We start from the raw sequence: 18,308 nt of genomic DNA on the forward strand, positions 1-18,308 counted from the left end.
TTGGAATCTTCTGGCTTTTTCTGTGGAAAAAAAAAAAAAAACAAAAAACAAACAAACCAACTTGTGACCAATCCTGCTCTCCTCAGGGGCTGGAAGAACAGTTTGATTCCCTCTTGCTTCTATTCCAGCAGGAAAATTCGTTGCTGAGTTGGACTTGGAAGGAAACTTGGCACAGCAGCAGCGCAGGGGAAGAATTCCAAGTTTTCCTGGAAGCCTGGTTTTGTTTTAAATGGAATGTGGGTGTCTCTCCCTTCTCCCTGCATGTTGGGGAGGGCTCTGGGGACCCCCAGGGTGGTTGTGAGTGTCCCCTCTCTGCTGGTTTGGGGCAGGGAAGGGGGAGATTCCACCCCCACAAGAGCTGATTCCAGAGCTGTAATTCCTGGATAACATCCACGTAGGGAAGTGTGAAACCTTTGTGTCACCAGCCCAGAGATTCCTCCTGTGAGTGGAGCAGGAAGCTTTGCTTTTCCCTCTCCTTTTGTTGGAAAAGTAAGATTTGAAAGCTTTAGGTTTATTTTTTTTGGTTTTGTTTTTCGGGTTTTTTTTATTCCAAATTTCTCTATGGAAAAGTGGGAACATCCCACTTGGAGCCATCCTGTGACCCACCCCTGTCCTGTGATCCAGGGACTTTTCTCCCAGCAAGATCCTCCTCCCCAGTCACATCCTGGGCCCTCCCCCTTGAGCTGCCAGAGGAGGAGGAGGAGGAGGAAAATTCCCATTTCCCAGAGCTTTTGTGGATGACTCGGGTGTAAACACCCCCCCCCTCCCCGGTTTTCCAACTCCTGGGAGAAGAAAAGCAGCTGGAGCAGCCCAAATCCCTTGGGAAGGAGGATGAGGACTGGGAGGGGCTGACAGGGGTGGGACACAGCTTTGGCCCTTCACCCCCTTTGGGAACTGCATTGTTTGTCCCTGGGGGGATTTTATTGAACAATCACTTGGGGGGGGCAGGATCCAAACCCCCCTCGGGATGTGTCCCAATCCTGAGTTCCTCATCCTGGGAATTCTGGGCAGCAGAGATTTTTACAACAAGAGATTTTTGTTTTTCCCTTTTTCAAAGCTTTGTCTCATTTCTGCCTCCCTCTGTCCCCCCCTCAGAGGACTGTGGCCCCCAAAACCCCTGTTCCCCCTGTTTAGCCCCCTAAGCCTCCATCCTCCCCCGCTTTGGCCCCCCCAAGCCCCCATTTGACTCCCCTGGATTTGCCCCCCCCCAAATCCTCATCCCCTCCTTTCTCCCTCTAAATCCCCATCCCCTTAATTTGACCCCCCTACACCCCCTGTGCCCCCCTTCTTTGGCCCCCCATAACTCCCATCCATCCCCCCATTTGTCCCCCCCAAACCCATGTCCCCCCATTTGTCCCCCAAACCCTGTCCCCTCTCCAAGTTTGCCCCCCCAAACTCTGTTTGTCCCCCCCATTTGCCCCCCTAAACCCCCTTCCACCCGTTTTTCCCCCTCAAACCCCCTTTTCCCCCCCATTTGCCCTGCCCCCGGTGCCCCCGGTGCCCCCAGTGCCCTCAGTCACACACGGCCACGTCAGGGCCTCGTGCTCGGGGCGATGATTCTGTGCTGGAGCCCCAGGGCTGACTCAGCCCCCCCGGGCCGGGTCACACGGGGGGTGACCCCTCTCTCGGGGACCCCCTGGGCAGGGGGTGACACGGGGGGTGTCGGGGGGGCTCCAGCCTGACCCCCTTCCCCCTTGGTGCTGCTCTGTCCCCTCTGCTCTGCCCTGTCCCAGCCTGGTCCCAGGAGGGTCCATCCCGGTGCCCGCGGCCGGAGGGTGACGGTGACAGCGGCGGTGACGGTGATGATGTCGATGTTCCCACGCCTGGCACAGGGCACTGGTGCCACCGGGACCTTCCGCCCTGTCCCGCAGGAGCCGCGTGACGGAGGGGACGGTCCGGGCAGAAAGCACCGTCTGGGCCCCCCCTTCCCCCTCGGGGGCCAGCCTGGGACCCCCAAACTGGGCACGCGGGGGGGGCCTGCCTGGGTTGGGGACACTGGGGACAGGGAGGGGCTCCTGTGCTCTGCTCCTGCTGTCACAGGATGCCCCCGATGCCCCCGAGCTGCCGTGTCCGGCCTCTCCTGGAGGCGGTGGGTGCTCAGCCCCCTCACCCCAGGGTGCTGGGGGGGATCGGGGGGCCCCAGGAGCACCAGTGCCCTGTCCTGCCCAGCTGGGGGGAGGACTCGGGGTCGAGGAGGTGTCCCCAGGGCAGGAGGTGTCCCCAAGGTGGGATGGTGGGGCAGGAGGACATCCCTGGGACCGGGATCCTTGGGGCAGGAGGGTGTCCTGGAGCAGGGTGGAGGGGTGGGACACCCCTGGGGCAGGAGGGTGTCCCTGGGACCGGGATCCTTGGGGCACGAGGGTGTCCTGGGGCAGGGTGGAGGGGTGGGACACCCCTGGGGCAGGAGGGTGTCCCCGGTGTGGGACAGTGGGGCAGGAGGGTGTCCCGGGGGCAGGAGAATGTCGCTGGGACGGGGATGTCGCCGGGACAGGGGTGTCCCCAGGACAGGACCCAGCGGCAGCAGCCCCGCGCCGGGGCTGACTCAGCCCGTCCCTGCAGCATCACGTGAAGCCGGGGCAGCCCCCCCGTCCCCCCTCCCCGTCCCCTCGATCCCTCCCCCTCCCCATCCAAACCCGACGCCTGCCCAAATTTTCCGGCTGCTTCCGAACTTCCTCAATCGATCCAGCGGGATAAAAGCGCAGCAGCCCCGGCCCGGCACTCCCAGTGCTCCCAGTGTTCCCAGTGCTCCCACCGACGGCTCCATGCTGGGGTAAGAGCCCTGAGGGGGAGGAGGGAAGGGGTCCCAGGGCTGGGCAGGAGACCCAGTGGGGCGGTGGGAGGCTTTTTCCCCAGGGAAACGGATCCCAGTGGGAATAGGAGGGAAGAGGGTCCCATGTGGGACCCTTAGGGGCACAAAGGGGGACACTGAGGCAACATCACGTCTGGGGGGCTGCGGGCTGGTGTCCCTGTCCCTGTCCCTGCTCCCCCACAGGGCTCTGGGTGCTGGGAGCCGATGGGTGAAGCCAGGGAGGGGCAGGAGGGCTGGGACCCCCCCGCCTGCTCCCCCTGCACCCCAAAGTTTGGTTCTCCCCGGTTGGGAGCTGCCGGAAAGACACGGACGCTGTAATGGGAACCAGCTGGGCCGGCTCATGTGACGCCGGCACCCGGCCAGCGCTGCCACGGGGGGGTCCTGGCCCCTTATCAGGGTGGGCGAGGGGTCTCAGACCCCCAAATCAAGCTGGGAAGGGTGTCCTGGACTCCAACTAGGCTTGCCAGGGGGGCCCAGCCCCAAATCAGGCTGGATAGGGGTTCCAGCCCCAAATTAGGGTGGGCAGGGTGTTCCAGACCCCAACCGGGGTGAGAAGAGGGGCCCAGTCCCCAGTTAGGGTGGCAGGGGGGGCCCAGCGCCCCAAACTAAGGTGGGAAGAGGATCCCAGCCCCAAGTGAGGGTGTGCAGGGGGCCGTGGCCCTAAGGCAGGGTGTGCAGGGGGGTCCTGGTCCCAAAGGAGGGTCAGCACAGGGGCCCAGCCCCCCATACCTGATATGGGGGTGGGCACAGAGTCCTGCCCTCCCCCAGCCCCCCGGCTCAGTGTCTGCCCCATTCCCAGTGCTCAGCTGGTCCCCAGGATGTGGTGGCTGCTGGCCCTGCTGGTCCCCGTGGCCCTGGCCCAGTTGCACCCAGAGCCAGAACTGGACGCGCAGTGGGAGCTGTGGAAGAAAACCCACCGCAAGCAGTACAACGGCCAGGTAGGGCAGGGACCCTGGGGAGGGGGGCTCTGCCAGCTGCAGACCCCCAGGATGGCCCCAGGGTGGGACACTGGGGCAGGAGGGTGTCCCCAGGGTGGGATACTGGGGCAAGAGGATGTCCCTGGTGCCAGAGGATGCCCCCAGGGTGGGGGGCACAGGCAGGACCCCCCTGCCCAGCTCCATCTCACCCCGTGGCACAGGCAGACGAGGTGACACGGAGGCTGATCTGGGAGAAGAACCTCAAGTACATCAACACCCACAACCTGGAGCACACGCTGGGCATCCACACCTTCGAGCTGGCCATGAACCATCTGGGGGACATGGTGGGTGTCACTGGGGACATGGAGGGTGTCACTGGGGGCATGGGGGGTGTCACTGGGGACATGGTGGGTGTCACTGGGGACATGGAGGGTGTCGCTGGGGGCATGGGGGGTGTCACTGGGGACATGGTGGGTGTCACTGGGGACATGGTGGGTGTCACTGGGGGACATGGGGGGTGTCACTGGGGCATGGGGGGTGTCATTGGGGACATGGTGGGTGTCACTGGGGACATGGTGGGTGTCACTGGGGGACATGGGGGGTGTCACTGAGGGCATGGTGGGTGTCATTGAGGGCATGGTGGGTGTCATTGGGGACATGGTGGGTGTCACTGGGGACATGATGGGTGTCACTGGGGGCATGGGGGGTGTCACTGGGGACATGGTGGGTGTCACTGGGGGCATGGGGGTGTCACTGGGGGCATGGTGGGTGTCACTGGGGACATGGGGGTGTCACTGGGGACATGGTGGGTGTCACTGGGGGACATGGGGGGTGTCACTGAGGGCATGGTGGGTGTCATTGAGGGCATGGTGGGTGTCATTGGGGACATGGTGGGTGTCACTGGGGACATGATGGGTGTCACTGGGGGCATGGGGGGTGTCACTGGGGACATGGTGGGTGTCACTGGGGACATGGTGGGTGTCACTGGGGGACATGGTGGGTGTCACTGGGGGCATGGGGGTGTCACTGGGGGCATGGTGGGTGTCACTGGGGACATGGTGGGTGTCACTGGGGGCATGGTGGGTGTCACTGGGGACATGGTGGGTGTCACTGGGGACATGGTGGGTGTCACTGGGGGCATGGGGGGTGTCACTGGGGGCATGGGGGGTGTCACTGGGGGCATGGGGGTGTCACTGGGGACATGGGGGGGCTGAGCACCCACGGGTGCTCCCACACCCCCTTCCCCCCAGACTCACCTGCCCTGGGCTCCTCCCCCAGACCAGCGAGGAGGTGGTGAGGACGATGACGGGGCTGAAGGTGCCCCGTGGCCACCAACGTCACAACGAGACTCTCTTTGTCCCCGACTGGACCGAGCGAGCCCCGGCTGCCATGGACTGGCGCAAGAAGGGCTACGTCACCCCTGTCAAGAACCAGGTGAGCCCGGCGCTGCCAGGGGTGCCCAGAGCATGGTGTCACCCTGGTGTCACCCCGGTGTCACCCACCGTGTCCCCACAGGGCCAGTGCGGCTCATGCTGGGCGTTCAGCTCGGTGGGCGCCCTGGAGGGGCAGCTGAAGAGGAAGACGGGGAAACTGCTGCCCCTGAGCCCCCAGAACCTGGTGGACTGCGTGGCCAACAACGACGGCTGCGGCGGCGGGTACATGACCAACGCCTTCGAGTACGTGCGGCAGAACCGCGGCATCGACTCCGAGGACGCCTACCCCTACATCGGCCAGGTGGGGTGGGGTGGGGGGACACGGGCCCCACACCTCCCTCCCTCCACCCCCATCACCCCCATCTCACCCCCCCCTTCCCGGCAGGACGAGAGCTGCATGTACAGCCCCACCGGGAAGGCGGCCAAGTGCCGCGGCTACCGCGAGATCCCCCCAGGCAACGAGAAGGCCTTGAAGAGGGCGGTGGCCCGGATCGGCCCCATCTCCGTGGGCATCGACGCCAGCCTGCCCTCCTTCCAGTTCTACAGCCGGGGTGAGGGGCTGGGGGGCACGCTGGGGCACTGGGGCTGCCTGGGGAAGCCGAGGTGGTGACGGCCCCGTGTCCCCAGGGGTTTACTACGACGAGAACTGCAACGCGGAGAACATCAACCACGCCGTGCTGGCCGTGGGCTACGGGGCACAGAAGGGCACCAAGCATTGGATCATCAAGAACAGGTACACCGGGGGTGGGATGGCGGGATGGCCGGTCACCGGCTCGGGAATTGCTCTTCCGGAGGCTCAGGCTCTGCTTTTCCACCCCTCAGCTGGGGCGAGGAGTGGGGCAACAAGGGCTACGTCCTCCTGGCCCGCAACATGGACAACGCCTGCGGCGTGGCCAACCTGGCCAGCTTCCCCAAGATGTGACACCCCGGCCCTTCCCTCCCCACTTCCCAGCCTTCCAGCTCGGGCTCTTCCGGTCTCCAAGGACAGCGCTCCCGGGGGGAATTCTATTTCCCCTGGGAAAGGGGAGGGAACCCCTCGCCCAGCTGCAGTGAATGGAGGGATGAGCTCCCCCCAGCTCTGTTTTCCTGGGAATTCTCTGCCGTGCTGGCTTCTGCCTTCCCATGAATCATGCTTGGCCAGATCCATGGAGGCCAATCCATCCAGAGATGCTTCAGGAAATGGGTCCCAGGCCAACCTCTGCCTCCAGGAATACTGGGGAACAGTGGAAGTGGAATATTCCCAACGGAGAGCACAGATCCCTATTGCTCCACCCTGTATCCCAGTGGAGGCTGCTGAGAATGATACAACTATTTTTCAAATAAAATTGGGAATAAAAGCTGGGACCAGTTTGCTCCGTGCTGGGAAGGGGTCACAGGGATGGGAAAAGTCCTTCCCTTTCCTAAGGGGGCAGGACCCCCGTGGTGGGGCGGAACTGGGAGAGAAGGTGCTGCTGGGGAATTTTTGGATGGACAGATGGACGGAGGATCTGGGCCTGGGGGAAGGACACGTGGAAGGACAGATGGATGGATGGATGAATCCACAGGAGTCCCCCAACCCCATCAGGGTCCACAAACACCTCCCCTGGGGACTGTCAGCCACAGCTGGGGGTCAATGTGGGGCTGTAGGGACACGGGGAGCCCCTGGGATCATGGCAATGGGGGGGGAATGCGGGTGACAGTGACACTGTGGGGCCACGAGAATCCAGGGGCTTTGGGGGGGAAAGAGACCCCCTGGGAACAAGAGGCCATGGGCACCCCATGTGGGCGAGGAGGTGGCCACAGCACACCCCAAAACCAAACACAGGTATCACACCAGGCCCGACACACCCTGACAGCACAAACACCCCAACACCCACCCACACCCCGGCACACCCCAGAATGGGGGCACGGGGGGGCCCCCAAAAAACAATGGGGACACTCACACACAGGGGTGGGGCCCCAAAACAGCGGAGACACTGAGACACAGTGTGGGGGGGACCCAAAACAATGACACAATGGCCCCCCCCAAACCCAAACAATGAGGACACTCAGAGGTGACAACACAGCATCTTTATTGCCTCACTCCTGCCGGGGGTGGGGGGGTTCACTCGTCCTGGCCGGGGGGTGGGGGGGCCACGGCGGCCCCCAGGGTCACCTGGTCCAGGTAGGCGTTGTCGAAGCAGCGGCGCCGCTCGGGCTCCTCCCACGAGCAGCAGCCCTGGGGGTCCCGCCAGGCGTCCTCGGGGGTGGCACAGAGCGTGGCGATGGCCTGGGACAGCTGGGGACAGCGGGGAAGGGGGGGGTCAGGGTGGCCGTGGGGGTCCCCCAGAGCCGCTGACAACCCCCCACACACCCCTCGGTCACTCACCTGCTCCCGGGCACAGACCCCGCGCTCCTCGGGGGCGAGGGGGCAACACGCGGCCGTCATGGCCCCAAAAAGCTCCGGCACGGGCCGCCTGCGGACACGGACAGGGCGTGTCACAGGGAGGGGGGGTCACCTCAAGGGGGGGAGCCTGGGAGAGGGGGTGCACTCCTGGGAACCCCCCTGAGAGGGGTCCCTGAGCACTGGATGGTCCCCGATGTCTGGGTCCGCTCTGGGATGGGGAGTCCCGGGTCCCCTCCAGCATCAGGGATTGTGGGGTGCCGGAGGGGGGGTGTGGGTGTTTTGGGGGTCACCTACCTCTGCGTGAAGAGGCGGGTGGGGCCGCAGAGCGAGCGCAGCAGGCCGGGGCCGGGCCGGACCAGGCTCACGTTGTGCAGCTCCCGGTCGTAGGCGGGGACGGGGGCGGCGGCGGCGAAGCAGCGGCCCCGGGCCCGGAGACCCCTGCGCTGGCAGCACCAGTGGTGCCTCGTCTTCACCGCCGACTCCTCCCGGCAGAACCGATTCATCCCCTTCAGCCACTGCGGGGCAAAGATGGGGGTCAGGGGGTCCCCCTCGGACCTCTGGGTCCCTCCCAGACACCTGAGTCCCCCCAAGCCCTGGGTCGTTTCCCGGACGCCTCCGCCCCTCCCCGTCTGGGTCCCTCCCTGAGAGGTTTGTCACCCCCGCAGACACCTGGGTGCCTCCCCCGCCTCTGGGTCACGCTCCGGGCACCTCGGTCATTGCCGGGGCACCCGGGGCCCCTCCCCGGATGGCGGGGGCCCTCCCAAATAAACGGGGCCCCTCCCCGGATACCTGAGGGCCAGCCCAAACACCTGGGTTTCTTTCCCAGACTCCTGGGTCCCTTTCCCGGATTCCTGGGTCCTTCTCCCAGACTCCTGGGTACCTCTCCCAGACTCCTGGGTTCCCCCTCCCAAATGCCTGGGTCCTCCCAGTCCTTCAACACCCGAGACCCTCCCAAACACCTGGATCCATTTCCCAGACTTCTGGATCCCTTTGCCAGTCACTTGTGTCCCTTTCCCGGATTCCTGGATCCCCCCAGTCCTTCGACACCCGAGTGCCCCTCATCCTCTGACTCCGGGACCCTCCCCGCCCCCGTGTCCCCCCGTGTCCCCCCCTCTGCCGCACTCACGGCGCTGTGGGCGCAGCTCAGGCTCTCGTTGCGGCAGCACCGCCCGTACTCTCGCTCCAGGCGGACCCGCAGCTCGATGCGGGGCCCGGAGGGGGCGTCGGGCGGGGGGGGGCCGGGGCGCAGCTCCCGCAGCCCGCAGATGTTGCCCAAGTTGGCGGCCGTGGGCTCCCCGGGCGGGAAGGGGGGCTCGGTGAGCAGGTCCCAGGCGGTGTTGGGCTCCCAGGTGGTGTTGGGGTCCCAGGTGGGGGTCGGGGTCTCCTGGGCGAAGCAGCGGCGCCGCGCGGCCCCGCGCCGGCGGCAGCAGTGGAACTGCCGCGTCTTCACCGCGAACTCATCGGTGCAGAACCCGTCCAGCACGTCCGTCCACTGCGGAGCCCCCTCGGGGTCACCCCGGCCCCGCGGCGGCCCCGCGTCCTTCCCTCCACCGCGTCCCCGCGCGCCCCCTCCCCGCGTTGTCCCCACGTTCCCCCCGCCCCGGTGTTTCCTCTGCCCCCATGTCCCCCCCTCCAAGTGTCCCCATGCCCCACGGTGTCCCCACATCCCACCTCCCCGCGGTGTCCCCACATCCCACCTCCCGCGGTGTCCCCACTCCCTGCAGTGTCTCTACATCCCCCCTCCCAGTGATGTCCCCCGTCCCCGCAGTGTCCCCCCCTCCCCGCGGTGGTCACCCCTGTCCCTGCGGAGTCCCCCTGTCCCTGCGGAGTCCCCCTGTCCCCGCGGTGTCCCCCCCGTGTCCCCCCGTGTCCCGCACTCACGGCTCGGCGGGCGCAGGGCAGCGGGCTGTGCTGCCGGCAGCAGTCGCTCATGCGGGGCCGCAGCGCGGCCAGCGCGGCCGCCTGACGGTGCAGGTGGGCGAAGGCGTTGGGGGGCAGCATCGGGGGCGGGGGCACCGTGGGGGGGTCGCGGCAGTGCCGGGTCACGGCGGCGGCCACGGGCCAGGCCGGGGGGAACCCGTCCAGGGCGCTGCCCCAGGTCGGGGGGCGGCCCGAGACGGTCGTGGCCCTCCCTAACAGGATGTCGGGGGGCAGAACGGGGTCCACCTCCTCCTGCAGCACTGAAAAAGGGGGGGTGGAGGGTGGGGACACGGCGGGTGATGTCCCCCCTGCACTGTCCCCAGGTGACACTTGTCCCCATGTGCCCCCCTCTCCTCATTTGTTCCCCGTCCCAGTGTCCGTGTCTCACATTGGGGTGTCCCCCCACCCCATCCCCAACCCGCACTGTCCCCAAGTCATTCCCACCCCATGTCCCCCCATCCATGTCTCCCCTGGTCGCCCACCCATGTCCCTCCACCCCCAACCTTGTCTCCTTCCTCCCCGTCCCCACCCGTGAGCATCTCCCTCTCCCCCGTCCTGAGTGTCCCCTCGTGTCTGTCCCCGTCTGTCCCCGCCTGTCCCCTCACCTTGCCCGATGTTGATGGGCTGCAGGTCCAGGCTCTCCTGTAGCACCTGCTCGACCTTCCCCGAGGCCGCCGCTGTCACCGGTGGGGGACACAGGGGGTCAGCGGGGTCACCCCCTCCATCCCCACGCCCATGGGGCAACGAGCAGAGACCCTCCCAAACCTGCGGGCCCAATGGAGCCCCATCCCGGGGAGGGGGCCCAGGAGGTCGGGAAGTGGCCGCAGGAGTTTGGGACAGGGACCCCCGGGCACTCGGGAGGGCTCCAGGTGTGTGGGCAGGGACCGGCACATCCGGGGCGGGGAGCCCAGGGGCGAGGGTGGGACATCCTGGAGGTGTCCCAAATACCGGGGAGGAACTCAGGTGTCCCAGGTGGGACCCGGGAGCTCGGGAAGGGGACGCGGGTGGCCGGGAAAGAGACCCGGAGTTTCGGGAAGGGGCCCCAGGTGTCTGTGGGGAACCTCAGGTGCCCGGGGAAGGGATCCAAGTGTCCGGGAAGGGATCCAGGTGCCCGGGAAGAGATCCAGGAGTTCGGGAAAGGGATCCAGGAGCTCGGGAAGGGCAGCCAGCTGTGCGGGAAGGGGACGGGGGTGTCCAGGAAGAGGATGAGGGTGTCCGGGGGGGGCCCAGCCGTGCAGGGGGACCGTGGCTCGGGGCCGCGGGACTCACCGGCGGCGCTGAGGAGGAGGAGGAGGCCGAAGGCCGCCATGGCGTCGGGCGCTGTGGGGCTACCGCCGGCTCCGCCGCCTTATGAAGGGCCGGGGCGGGCGCGGGGCCACATCCTGCGGGCTGAGTCACGGCCTGACGTCGGGGCAGGGCCGGGGGGGGGACCCCGGGAGGGGCCGGGGGGCTGCTCCATGTCCCGCACCCCCAGACAGGGTCAGGGTCGTGACCCCCACCCCAGACAGGCTGGGGACCCTGTCCCCACCCTGGTGGTCCCGTCCTCACCCTGGTGGTCCTGTCCCCACCTTGGTAGCCCCGGACCCCCCTCTGGTGGCCCCAGCCCCCCCCCCCCCAGACCCTGGCGTCACAGCAGGGGGAAGTGGTCGGACCGCATTTTTGTGGGTTTTGCCCCGTTTCGGGGCCACCGCCCGCTGAGTCACCCCCGGCGCTGGGAGGGGGGCTCAGGGGCCACCCACGGAGGGACCCCCGGAGGGGGAGGGGCTCAGCTCGTGTCCCCAACCCTGGGGACACCCCAGTGCGGGGCAGCAGGGCCGGAGGGTCCCGGCTTGGCCACCTCCCTTCGCCCCAGGACAGGGGGGTCCCGGAGGGGGGGCAAATCCTGCCTGGGGCTGAGCCCGAACGCCCGAGCAGGTGCCAGCCCCGTGTCCCCCTCCTCGATTGCCCAACCGGGTCTGCGGCGACGTGACTCGGGGTTTGCGCAACCCCCCCACTTTCCCCCATGTGTGGGCGGGGGGAAATCCCGGCGGGAAGGACCCAGAAGTGCGGGAAGGTTGGGAGGAGAACGCACCCGGGAATGGGAATGCGGGAATGGGAACCTGGGAATCTGGGATAGGGACACCCCCCCCCCCCCCAAGTGTTGCGGTGGGGGAGCCCGGGTGTACAGGTGTGGGGGGCACTCAGGTGTTGGGGTGTGGGGGATCCTCCCGGTGTCCCGCCCCTCCCTCCCCGCTCCGCTCCGGTCTCCGCTCCCGCCACATCCAGCGCGTTTTCCAGCGGTTTATTGAGTAGGGGGGGTCCCGGGGGACCCCCGGGGCGGGGGTGGGGGGGTCAGAAGCGCTGCTCGGCGTCGGGGACGCGGCCGTCCCGCAGCTCCCGCAGCCGCCGCAGCACCCGCGGCAGCTCCAGCTCCCCCAGCTGCCGGTTGTCCCGGGTCCGGACGCTGACGGTGCCGCGCTCCCGCTCCCGCCGACCCACCACTGCCGGGGCATCGCCGTCGGGAGGGGGGCTCGGGGGGCTCCGCACCCCCTCTTACCCTGCACACCCCCCCCCTACACACACAGCACCCACCAACCTGCGGGGTCAGGGGCACTGGGGGGAGTCCCAAGGGATGGGGGGGCTCAGGAGGGTCCCGGGGGGGTTGCCCAGAATAGTCCTGGGGGGGAGCTCTAGGGGGGGATCCCAAAGGAGGAGAGGGGCTCAGGAGGGTCTCAGGGCAGGGGGGTCCTAGAACAGTCTCAGGGGGTCCTGGGGGGTCCCTAAAACAGTCCTGGGGAGCTCCTGAGAGGATCTCGGGGGGGTGGTCCTAGAACAGTCCCAGGGGTGCCCAAAAGGGGTGGGGGTCTCAGGGGGTCCTGGGGAGTTCCCAAGAGGATTTCAGGAGAGTCCCAAGCAGGGGGTGTCAGTGAATTCCCAAAGAAGGAGGAAGCTGCTGGGATCCCAGAGAGGTCTCCCAGAGGGATCCCAGGGAATTCCCAAGGTGGGGGTCCCAGCGCCTCCCCCTACAAGCAGCACCCAGGGTGTGGAGGGGGGTGGGTGACTCAGCACAGCCAGTCCCGGGGGGCTCCCTGGAGGGGTCCTGGGGGGGTTCCCGGGGGTCTGTGGGCCGCGTGCCCCCCCTTACCCAGCTGGAAGTTGTAGTGGGCGAGCTGGGCCCGGCGGATCTTGCGGGCCAGGGTGGCCCCCGGGTCCCCGTCCAGGTCGGCCAGGAGGCCCCCCCTCCTCAGCACTGCCTGCACCTGCCCCCCCCCAGCATCAGTGGGGGCGTGGGGGGCACGGGAGGGCAACAAGGGGTGGGGGGACATGGAAGGATGGGATGGGAGGATATGGGGAGACACTGAAGGAGTTACAGGGGGATGGGGGAGACGTGCCAGGGGTCCCAGGAGGGCATGGAGGGGTCACACACTCACCTCCCGGGCGTAATCCTCGACCTCAGGGGTCTGTGGGATGACCATGGCCTGCAGTGGGGACAGCCAGAGCGGCCTGGGGGGCACCAGGGGTCATGGGGGGTCCTCGGGGCACAGGTGCCCCCAGGCTGGGGGTGTCCCAAGGATTGGGATGTCCCAGGGATTAGGGGAGTGTCCTGGGGATTGAGTGTCCCCAAAATTGGAGTGTGCCTGTCCCAAGTGGGGCACCCTGGGACAGGGGTGATGCTGAACATGAGGGAGCCCTGAGGACTGGGGGGGTGTCTCCAGGACGGGGGTCTCCCAGGGATTGGGGGTGCCCTTAGGATTAAGTGTGTGCCAGGGGTCGGGGGCTGTCCCGGGGATTGGGGGCTGTCCCAGGGGTTGGGGGGTGCGGCAGGAGGTGTTTTTGGGGCTCCCCTCACCATTTCCCCCCGCAGCTCTCGGCCAGCACAGCCACCATCCGCTCCACGGAGCCCAGCACGGCCCGATGGATCAGCACCGGCCGCGCCGGACCCCCGCTCGGGCTGGGGGGAACAGGGGGTCAGAGGGGCAGGGGGGCCCCACCACCACCCCCCAGCCCAATCCTGACACACCCCCACCCCATTTCTGCCCCATCCAGCCTCAGTCTTGCCCCACCACCCAAATCCTGACCCTCCCCGGCCCCAATCCCCACCCCCCTTAATCCCCCATTCTCCCCTTCCTATCCCAATCCTGACACTCCTCAGCCCCAATCCTGCTCCCCTCCCAATCCTGATCTGCTCCAAATCCACAGTTCTTCCCTCTCCATCCCAATCCTGACACTCCTCAGCCCCAGTCCTGCTCCCCCCATCAATCCTGATCCCCCCATCAATCCTGATCCCCCATCAATCCTGATCCCCCCCCAATCCTGATCCACTCCAAATCCGCAATTCTTCCCTCTCCATCCCAATTCAGACACTTCTCAGCCCCGATCCTGCTTCCCCAGCCCCAATCCTGATCCCCACACCTCAACCCTGACCCCCCCCCAAGCCCAACCCTGATCCCCCCCACCTCAATCCTGAACCCAGCCCAATCCTGCCCCCTCCAAACCCCCAGTTCTGCCCTCCCAGCCCAATCCTGCCCCCCCTCCCCACTCCAATACCTGGCATATTCCAGCTCGAATCTCTCTGGCATCTGGAAATCCAGCTGGATGGTGCCACACTGATGGTGCCTCCCCAGCGCATCCCGGATCCGGATATCGATCTGTCGGGAATAAGAGGGGTGGGAGGTTCCCAAAGGATCCCGTCTGCCTCCTTTGGGGACCCCCCCCCCCCCCAAAATCCCTCACCTTGGGCCCATAAAAGGCGCCGTCTCCCGGACTCAGCTCCCAAGGCTGCCCGAAATTCCGCAGGCTCCGCTCCAGCTGCTGCAGGGAGGGATTGGGGGGGTCAGGAGGGGACAGTGCAGGGGGGACACGACACAGGGGGCATCATCCCACCTGCTCAGCGCGATCCCAAGTGTCGGGGTCCCCCAGGAACCCCTCGGGACGCGTTGCCAGGGCCAGGCGGAAGGAGAAGCCCAGGACGGCGTAGACGGTCCAGATGAAATCCAGGGAGGAATCGATCTCGCTCTCCAGCTGGGAAAGGGGTGTCAGGGGGGGTGGGTGATGCATTTTAGGGGTCAGGGAGGGGCCGGGGAGGACACACCCACCTGCTCCAGGGTGCAGAAAATGTGGGCATCGTCCTGCTGGAAGCGCCGGACCCGCGTGAGCCCCGTCAGGGTCCCGGGGGGCTCGTTGCGGTGCAGGACCCCGAAATCCGCCAGGCGCAGGGGCAGCTCCCGCCAGGAGCGCGGCCGGTGGGCGAACATCAGGCTGGGGACGGACAGACAGACGGGCAGAGCCCCCAGGACCCACCCTGGGGCGCCCCAGGGCCCCCCCCACTCACCAGTGGGCCGGGCAGTTCATGGGTTTGAGGGAGAGGGTCTCGGGGGCGGCGGGGACGGAGAAGATGTGGGGGCTGTAGTGCTGCCAGTGCCCCGAGAGCTCCCAGAGCCGGGGGCTGAACAGGTTGGGGGTCACCACCTCGCTGAAGCCCCTCGCCTGGTACTCGCTCTGCGGGGACAGGGACAGAGGGGGATGGAGGGGAAATGTCAGCTCAGCCCCCCGGCATCGGTCGGGGGGGCTGCAGCCACAGGGGCACAGCAGGGAACTGGGGGGCAATTGTGGGTGAGGGACGGGGAGCAGAGGGGGGCTGTGGGGTCTGGGTGGGAGGGAATGGGGGGCAGTGGGGTCTGGGTGAAGTGGGGGGCACAGGCAGGGTCTGGGTGGGAGGGGATGGGGGGCAGTGGGGTCTGGTTGATGTGGGGGGATCAGGCAGGGTCTGGGTGGGAGGGGATGGGGGGCAATGGGGGCTGGGTGATGTGGGGGGCACAGGCAGGGTCTGGGTGGGAGGGGAGCAGTGGGGTCTGGGTGATGTGGGGACGGGGAGATGATGGGGGTTGGGGGGCTTGAGGGGGGTCCACACCCGGATAAACTCCACCAGGGCGTTGTAGACGTGGGCGCCGCGGGGCAGGAAGAAGCAGCTGCCGGGGCTGAACTTGTGGAAGAAGAAGAGCTCCTGCTCCTGTGTGTGCAGGGGTGGGGGGGGTGTTACCAGGGGGTTCCTGGCACTGTGAGCGACCCCCCGGCCCCCACCCCCCCGGGGCTCACCCTCCCGATCCGCCGGTGGTCCCGCAGAGCCGCCTCCTCCTGGGCCCGCTCCCAGCGCTCCAGGGCCTCGGGGGTGGGGAAGGCGACGGCGGCCACGCGCTGGAGGGACCGGCCCCCCAACCCCCCCCACAGTGCAGCCGAACTCTGTGGGCACGGGGGGGGTCAGGGGGGCCGGGTGACAGGGACCCCCCACCCCAACATGGTGGGGGGACATCAGCGGGGCCGGCACTGGGGTGTCCCCCCCTCCCCACCCCGACACCCACCGTGAGGACACGCAGGGCTCCGATGAGCCCCGTGTGCCGGAGCAGGGGCCCACGGCAGAGCTGGAGCAGGGGGCCACACCTGTGGGACAGATGGACGGACGTGGGGACAGTCATGGGGACCCCCCGGCCCCTCCCCAGTGTCCCCCCTGCTCACCTATAGACCGTGGCCGTGGGGGACGTCACCTCCTCCTCGAGCTGCTGCAGCTGGAAGCTGTTGTGCTGAGAGGGGACAACAACGGGGTGACAGGGGCACAGGTGACATTCCAGGGGGTGACACCGAGGGGGAAGTGACACCACCCTTGGAGGGGAAAGGACCAAGGTGGTGACGGTGGCACAGGTGGCACCACGGGGGGCGAGACTGGTCCCCACGAGCATCACCCTGGTCGAAAACCCCAACCAGGAGAATCCCAATGTCCCCAAGCTCATCCTGGGATGGGGAGGGGACAGTCTGGGCTGTCACCTTGAGGAGCTCAGCCAGCTGCTGGCGCGTGGCCTCGAGGCGCTCGAAGCGGTGCCGGGCGCGAGCGAACGCGGCACAGGCCTCCTCCAGTGCCGGCAGCTCTGTGCTCTGCACCGTCCTGCAGGGCAGGGGACAGGCTGGGGACACCCCAGGGACATCCCAGGGACCCCTGGCACCGTGTCTTCCCCTGCCCTACCTGTCCCCCATGTGCACGTCGCAGTAGAATCCGTCCTCGGTGGCCCGGGCACTGCAGAGCGTCCCCCCGAAAAACTGCTCGGCCACTGCCCCCAGGACACAGGCACTGGAGTGCCAGAAAGCCTGGGGGCACACAGGGACACGGGGGGGACACACGGGGGAACACAGGCTGTGAGGGGAGCACGGGGTGGGTCTGGGATCCCCCCAAGCCCCCCCCAAAACTCACCTCCCGCCCCTCCGGCGAGGAGAAGTCGAGCAGCTCCAGGTCACTGTCGTGCTCCAGGGGCCGGTCCAGGTCCTGCAGGACCCCGTTCACCCGGGCCACCAGCGCTGCCTCTGCCAGGCCACCCCTGCGGGGACACCAGGGACCCGTGGGGACCCTGGGAGGATCGTGGGGACCCCACAGACTCTGTGGGGATCATGGGGACCATGGGGACACTGTGGGAACCTTGAGGGGACACTCTGGGAATGCTCTGGGGATCCTGGGGACACTATGGAGACCATGGGGACATTGTGGGGACCCCATGAACCTTGTAGGGGTCTATCTGGGGACCCTGGGGACACTGTGGGAACCATAAGGACACTATAGGGACATTGAGAACACAGTGTGGACCCTGTAGACCTTGTGGGGACCCTGTGAGGACACCATGAGGGGCCCGGGACCCTTGTCAGGACACCGTGGGGGACACCCTGGGGGACCCCATAGCCCTTGTGGGGACCCCGGGCCGTACCCGAGCTGCGCGGCCACCTGGAACGGGGTGGTCTGCAGGGCTCGGCCGTCCAGGCGGTGCCCCCCGGGCAGCGCGATGCGGATGGGGGTCCCCGGGGGGAGGCGGCCGCCCCCGGTGCCACCGCCCGCCCCATCCCCATCCCCGGGCCCGTCCCGCCGCTCCGCCGCCGCCGCCCGCAGCCGCTGGAAGAGCCGGAGACGCTCGGGGTCCGGCCCGGACACCTGGGGACGGGGGGACATCGGGGGGTCACCGGGGGCGGTGGTGGTGGGGGGGGGGGGGGGTCACTCCGGTGTCACGTGGCCACCGGGGGATCAGGGACCGGGGGGGTTGTGGGGGAGGAAAGAGGTCCCAGGGGGTCCCCACGGGGCGGGGGGTCCGGGGTGATGCGGGGGGGGGGGGGGTCCCGAGCGCACCCGGTGTCGCCGCGGGGGTCCCGCGAGCAGCAGCCGCGACCCGGCACGCGCGGACATGGCCGAGGCTCCGCCCGTTCCGCCGGAACCGGGACAACCCCCGGGGGCGGCACCGGCACCAGTTCTCCCCCCCCCCGCGCAGGCCGCAATGGACTCGTCCGCCCGGGCGGGAGCGCCGCGGGCAGGACGGAACCACCGAGAGTGCGGGGGGGGGGGGGGGGCGCGGGACGGGACACACAGGGAGCGGGGGGCTCAGCACCCGGGGGGGAGCCCCAAAGGCCGGGGGGGCCCCAGACCCCCCTGCCCTGAGCGCACGCGAGAAAGAACGGACCCGCCAGCGGCTCGTTTGGTACTTTTTATGCAGATCCTGAAGCCCACACCGGTATCAAACAGGTTCGATGGAGGCAACTAAAAACCAACAAAAAATAATTAAAATAAATCAAGTAAAATCCCGACTTCATATATAAAAGCCGCGGGGGCGGCCCTGGGTGGGGGGGGACGACCCCTCCCCCGAGCCCCCCACGGGCTCCGGCTGCTCGTGATGAACGATTCCAGAGGGAATTAGAAAGTGATTGTTGTTATATACACACACAGGTAGAAAGTCAACAGTGATCCTGGGGGGGAGAAAAACCAAAAAAAGCAAAAAAAAACCAAACCAAAAGATCCCCAAATTAACCCAAACCCAACTGACAAAGTCTTCCCGAGGGGGGTCAGGCTGGGGAGTCCCACA

The 18,308-nt window shown here is 67.2% G+C and overlaps 3 protein-coding genes across 6 annotated transcripts; 1 reads left to right on the forward strand and 2 right to left on the reverse strand.

Moving 5' to 3' along the window:
- CTSK (cathepsin K) lies at nucleotides 1-6,496 on the forward strand. Of its 4 annotated transcripts, none has more exons than XM_064638241.1 (8): nucleotides 1-236; nucleotides 1,734-2,770; nucleotides 3,609-3,747; nucleotides 3,948-4,070; nucleotides 5,005-5,160; nucleotides 5,242-5,710; nucleotides 5,787-5,892; nucleotides 5,982-6,496. In XM_064638241.1, the coding sequence occupies exons 2-8, from the start codon at nucleotides 1,803-1,805 to the stop codon at nucleotides 6,079-6,081; spliced, it is 2,061 nt and encodes a 686-aa protein (XP_064494311.1). In that variant the 5' UTR covers nucleotides 1-236; nucleotides 1,734-1,802; the 3' UTR covers nucleotides 6,082-6,496. The 4 variants fall into 4 exon arrangements, with proteins under 4 accessions (XP_064494311.1, XP_064494310.1, XP_064494308.1 ...); XM_064638240.1 differs by having other exon boundaries at nucleotides 109-2,770; nucleotides 5,242-5,460; nucleotides 5,545-5,710; XM_064638238.1 differs by having other exon boundaries at nucleotides 109-489.
- Nucleotides 6,497-7,193: 697 nt separating this feature from the next.
- On the reverse strand, nucleotides 7,194-11,608 carry ECM1 (extracellular matrix protein 1). The gene is made up of 7 exons (XM_064638258.1): nucleotides 10,714-11,608; nucleotides 10,050-10,121; nucleotides 9,406-9,704; nucleotides 8,651-9,016; nucleotides 7,819-8,039; nucleotides 7,507-7,594; nucleotides 7,194-7,416 (listed from the first exon to the last, which is right to left on the reverse strand). The coding sequence occupies exons 1-7, from the start codon at nucleotides 10,751-10,753 to the stop codon at nucleotides 7,243-7,245; spliced, it is 1,260 nt and encodes a 419-aa protein (XP_064494328.1). The 5' UTR covers nucleotides 10,754-11,608; the 3' UTR covers nucleotides 7,194-7,242.
- Nucleotides 11,609-11,709: 101 nt separating this feature from the next.
- TARS2 (threonyl-tRNA synthetase 2, mitochondrial) lies at nucleotides 11,710-17,680 on the reverse strand. The gene is made up of 18 exons (XM_064638237.1): nucleotides 17,582-17,680; nucleotides 17,169-17,389; nucleotides 16,664-16,787; nucleotides 16,439-16,560; nucleotides 16,243-16,360; nucleotides 15,937-16,001; nucleotides 15,783-15,861; nucleotides 15,520-15,663; nucleotides 15,335-15,433; nucleotides 14,756-14,922; nucleotides 14,520-14,682; nucleotides 14,308-14,445; nucleotides 14,158-14,235; nucleotides 13,972-14,072; nucleotides 13,274-13,375; nucleotides 12,855-12,927; nucleotides 12,569-12,683; nucleotides 11,710-11,924 (listed from the first exon to the last, which is right to left on the reverse strand). Exons 1-18 carry the CDS (start codon nucleotides 17,636-17,638, stop codon nucleotides 11,776-11,778), a joined length of 2,115 nt encoding a protein of 704 aa, XP_064494307.1. The 5' UTR covers nucleotides 17,639-17,680; the 3' UTR covers nucleotides 11,710-11,775.
- Nucleotides 17,681-18,308: the final 628 nt, after the last annotated feature.

This window comes from Pseudopipra pipra, chromosome 29, assembly GCF_036250125.1.
Source record: "Pseudopipra pipra isolate bDixPip1 chromosome 29, bDixPip1.hap1, whole genome shotgun sequence".
NCBI classification, from domain to species: domain Eukaryota; kingdom Metazoa; phylum Chordata; class Aves; order Passeriformes; family Pipridae; genus Pseudopipra; species Pseudopipra pipra.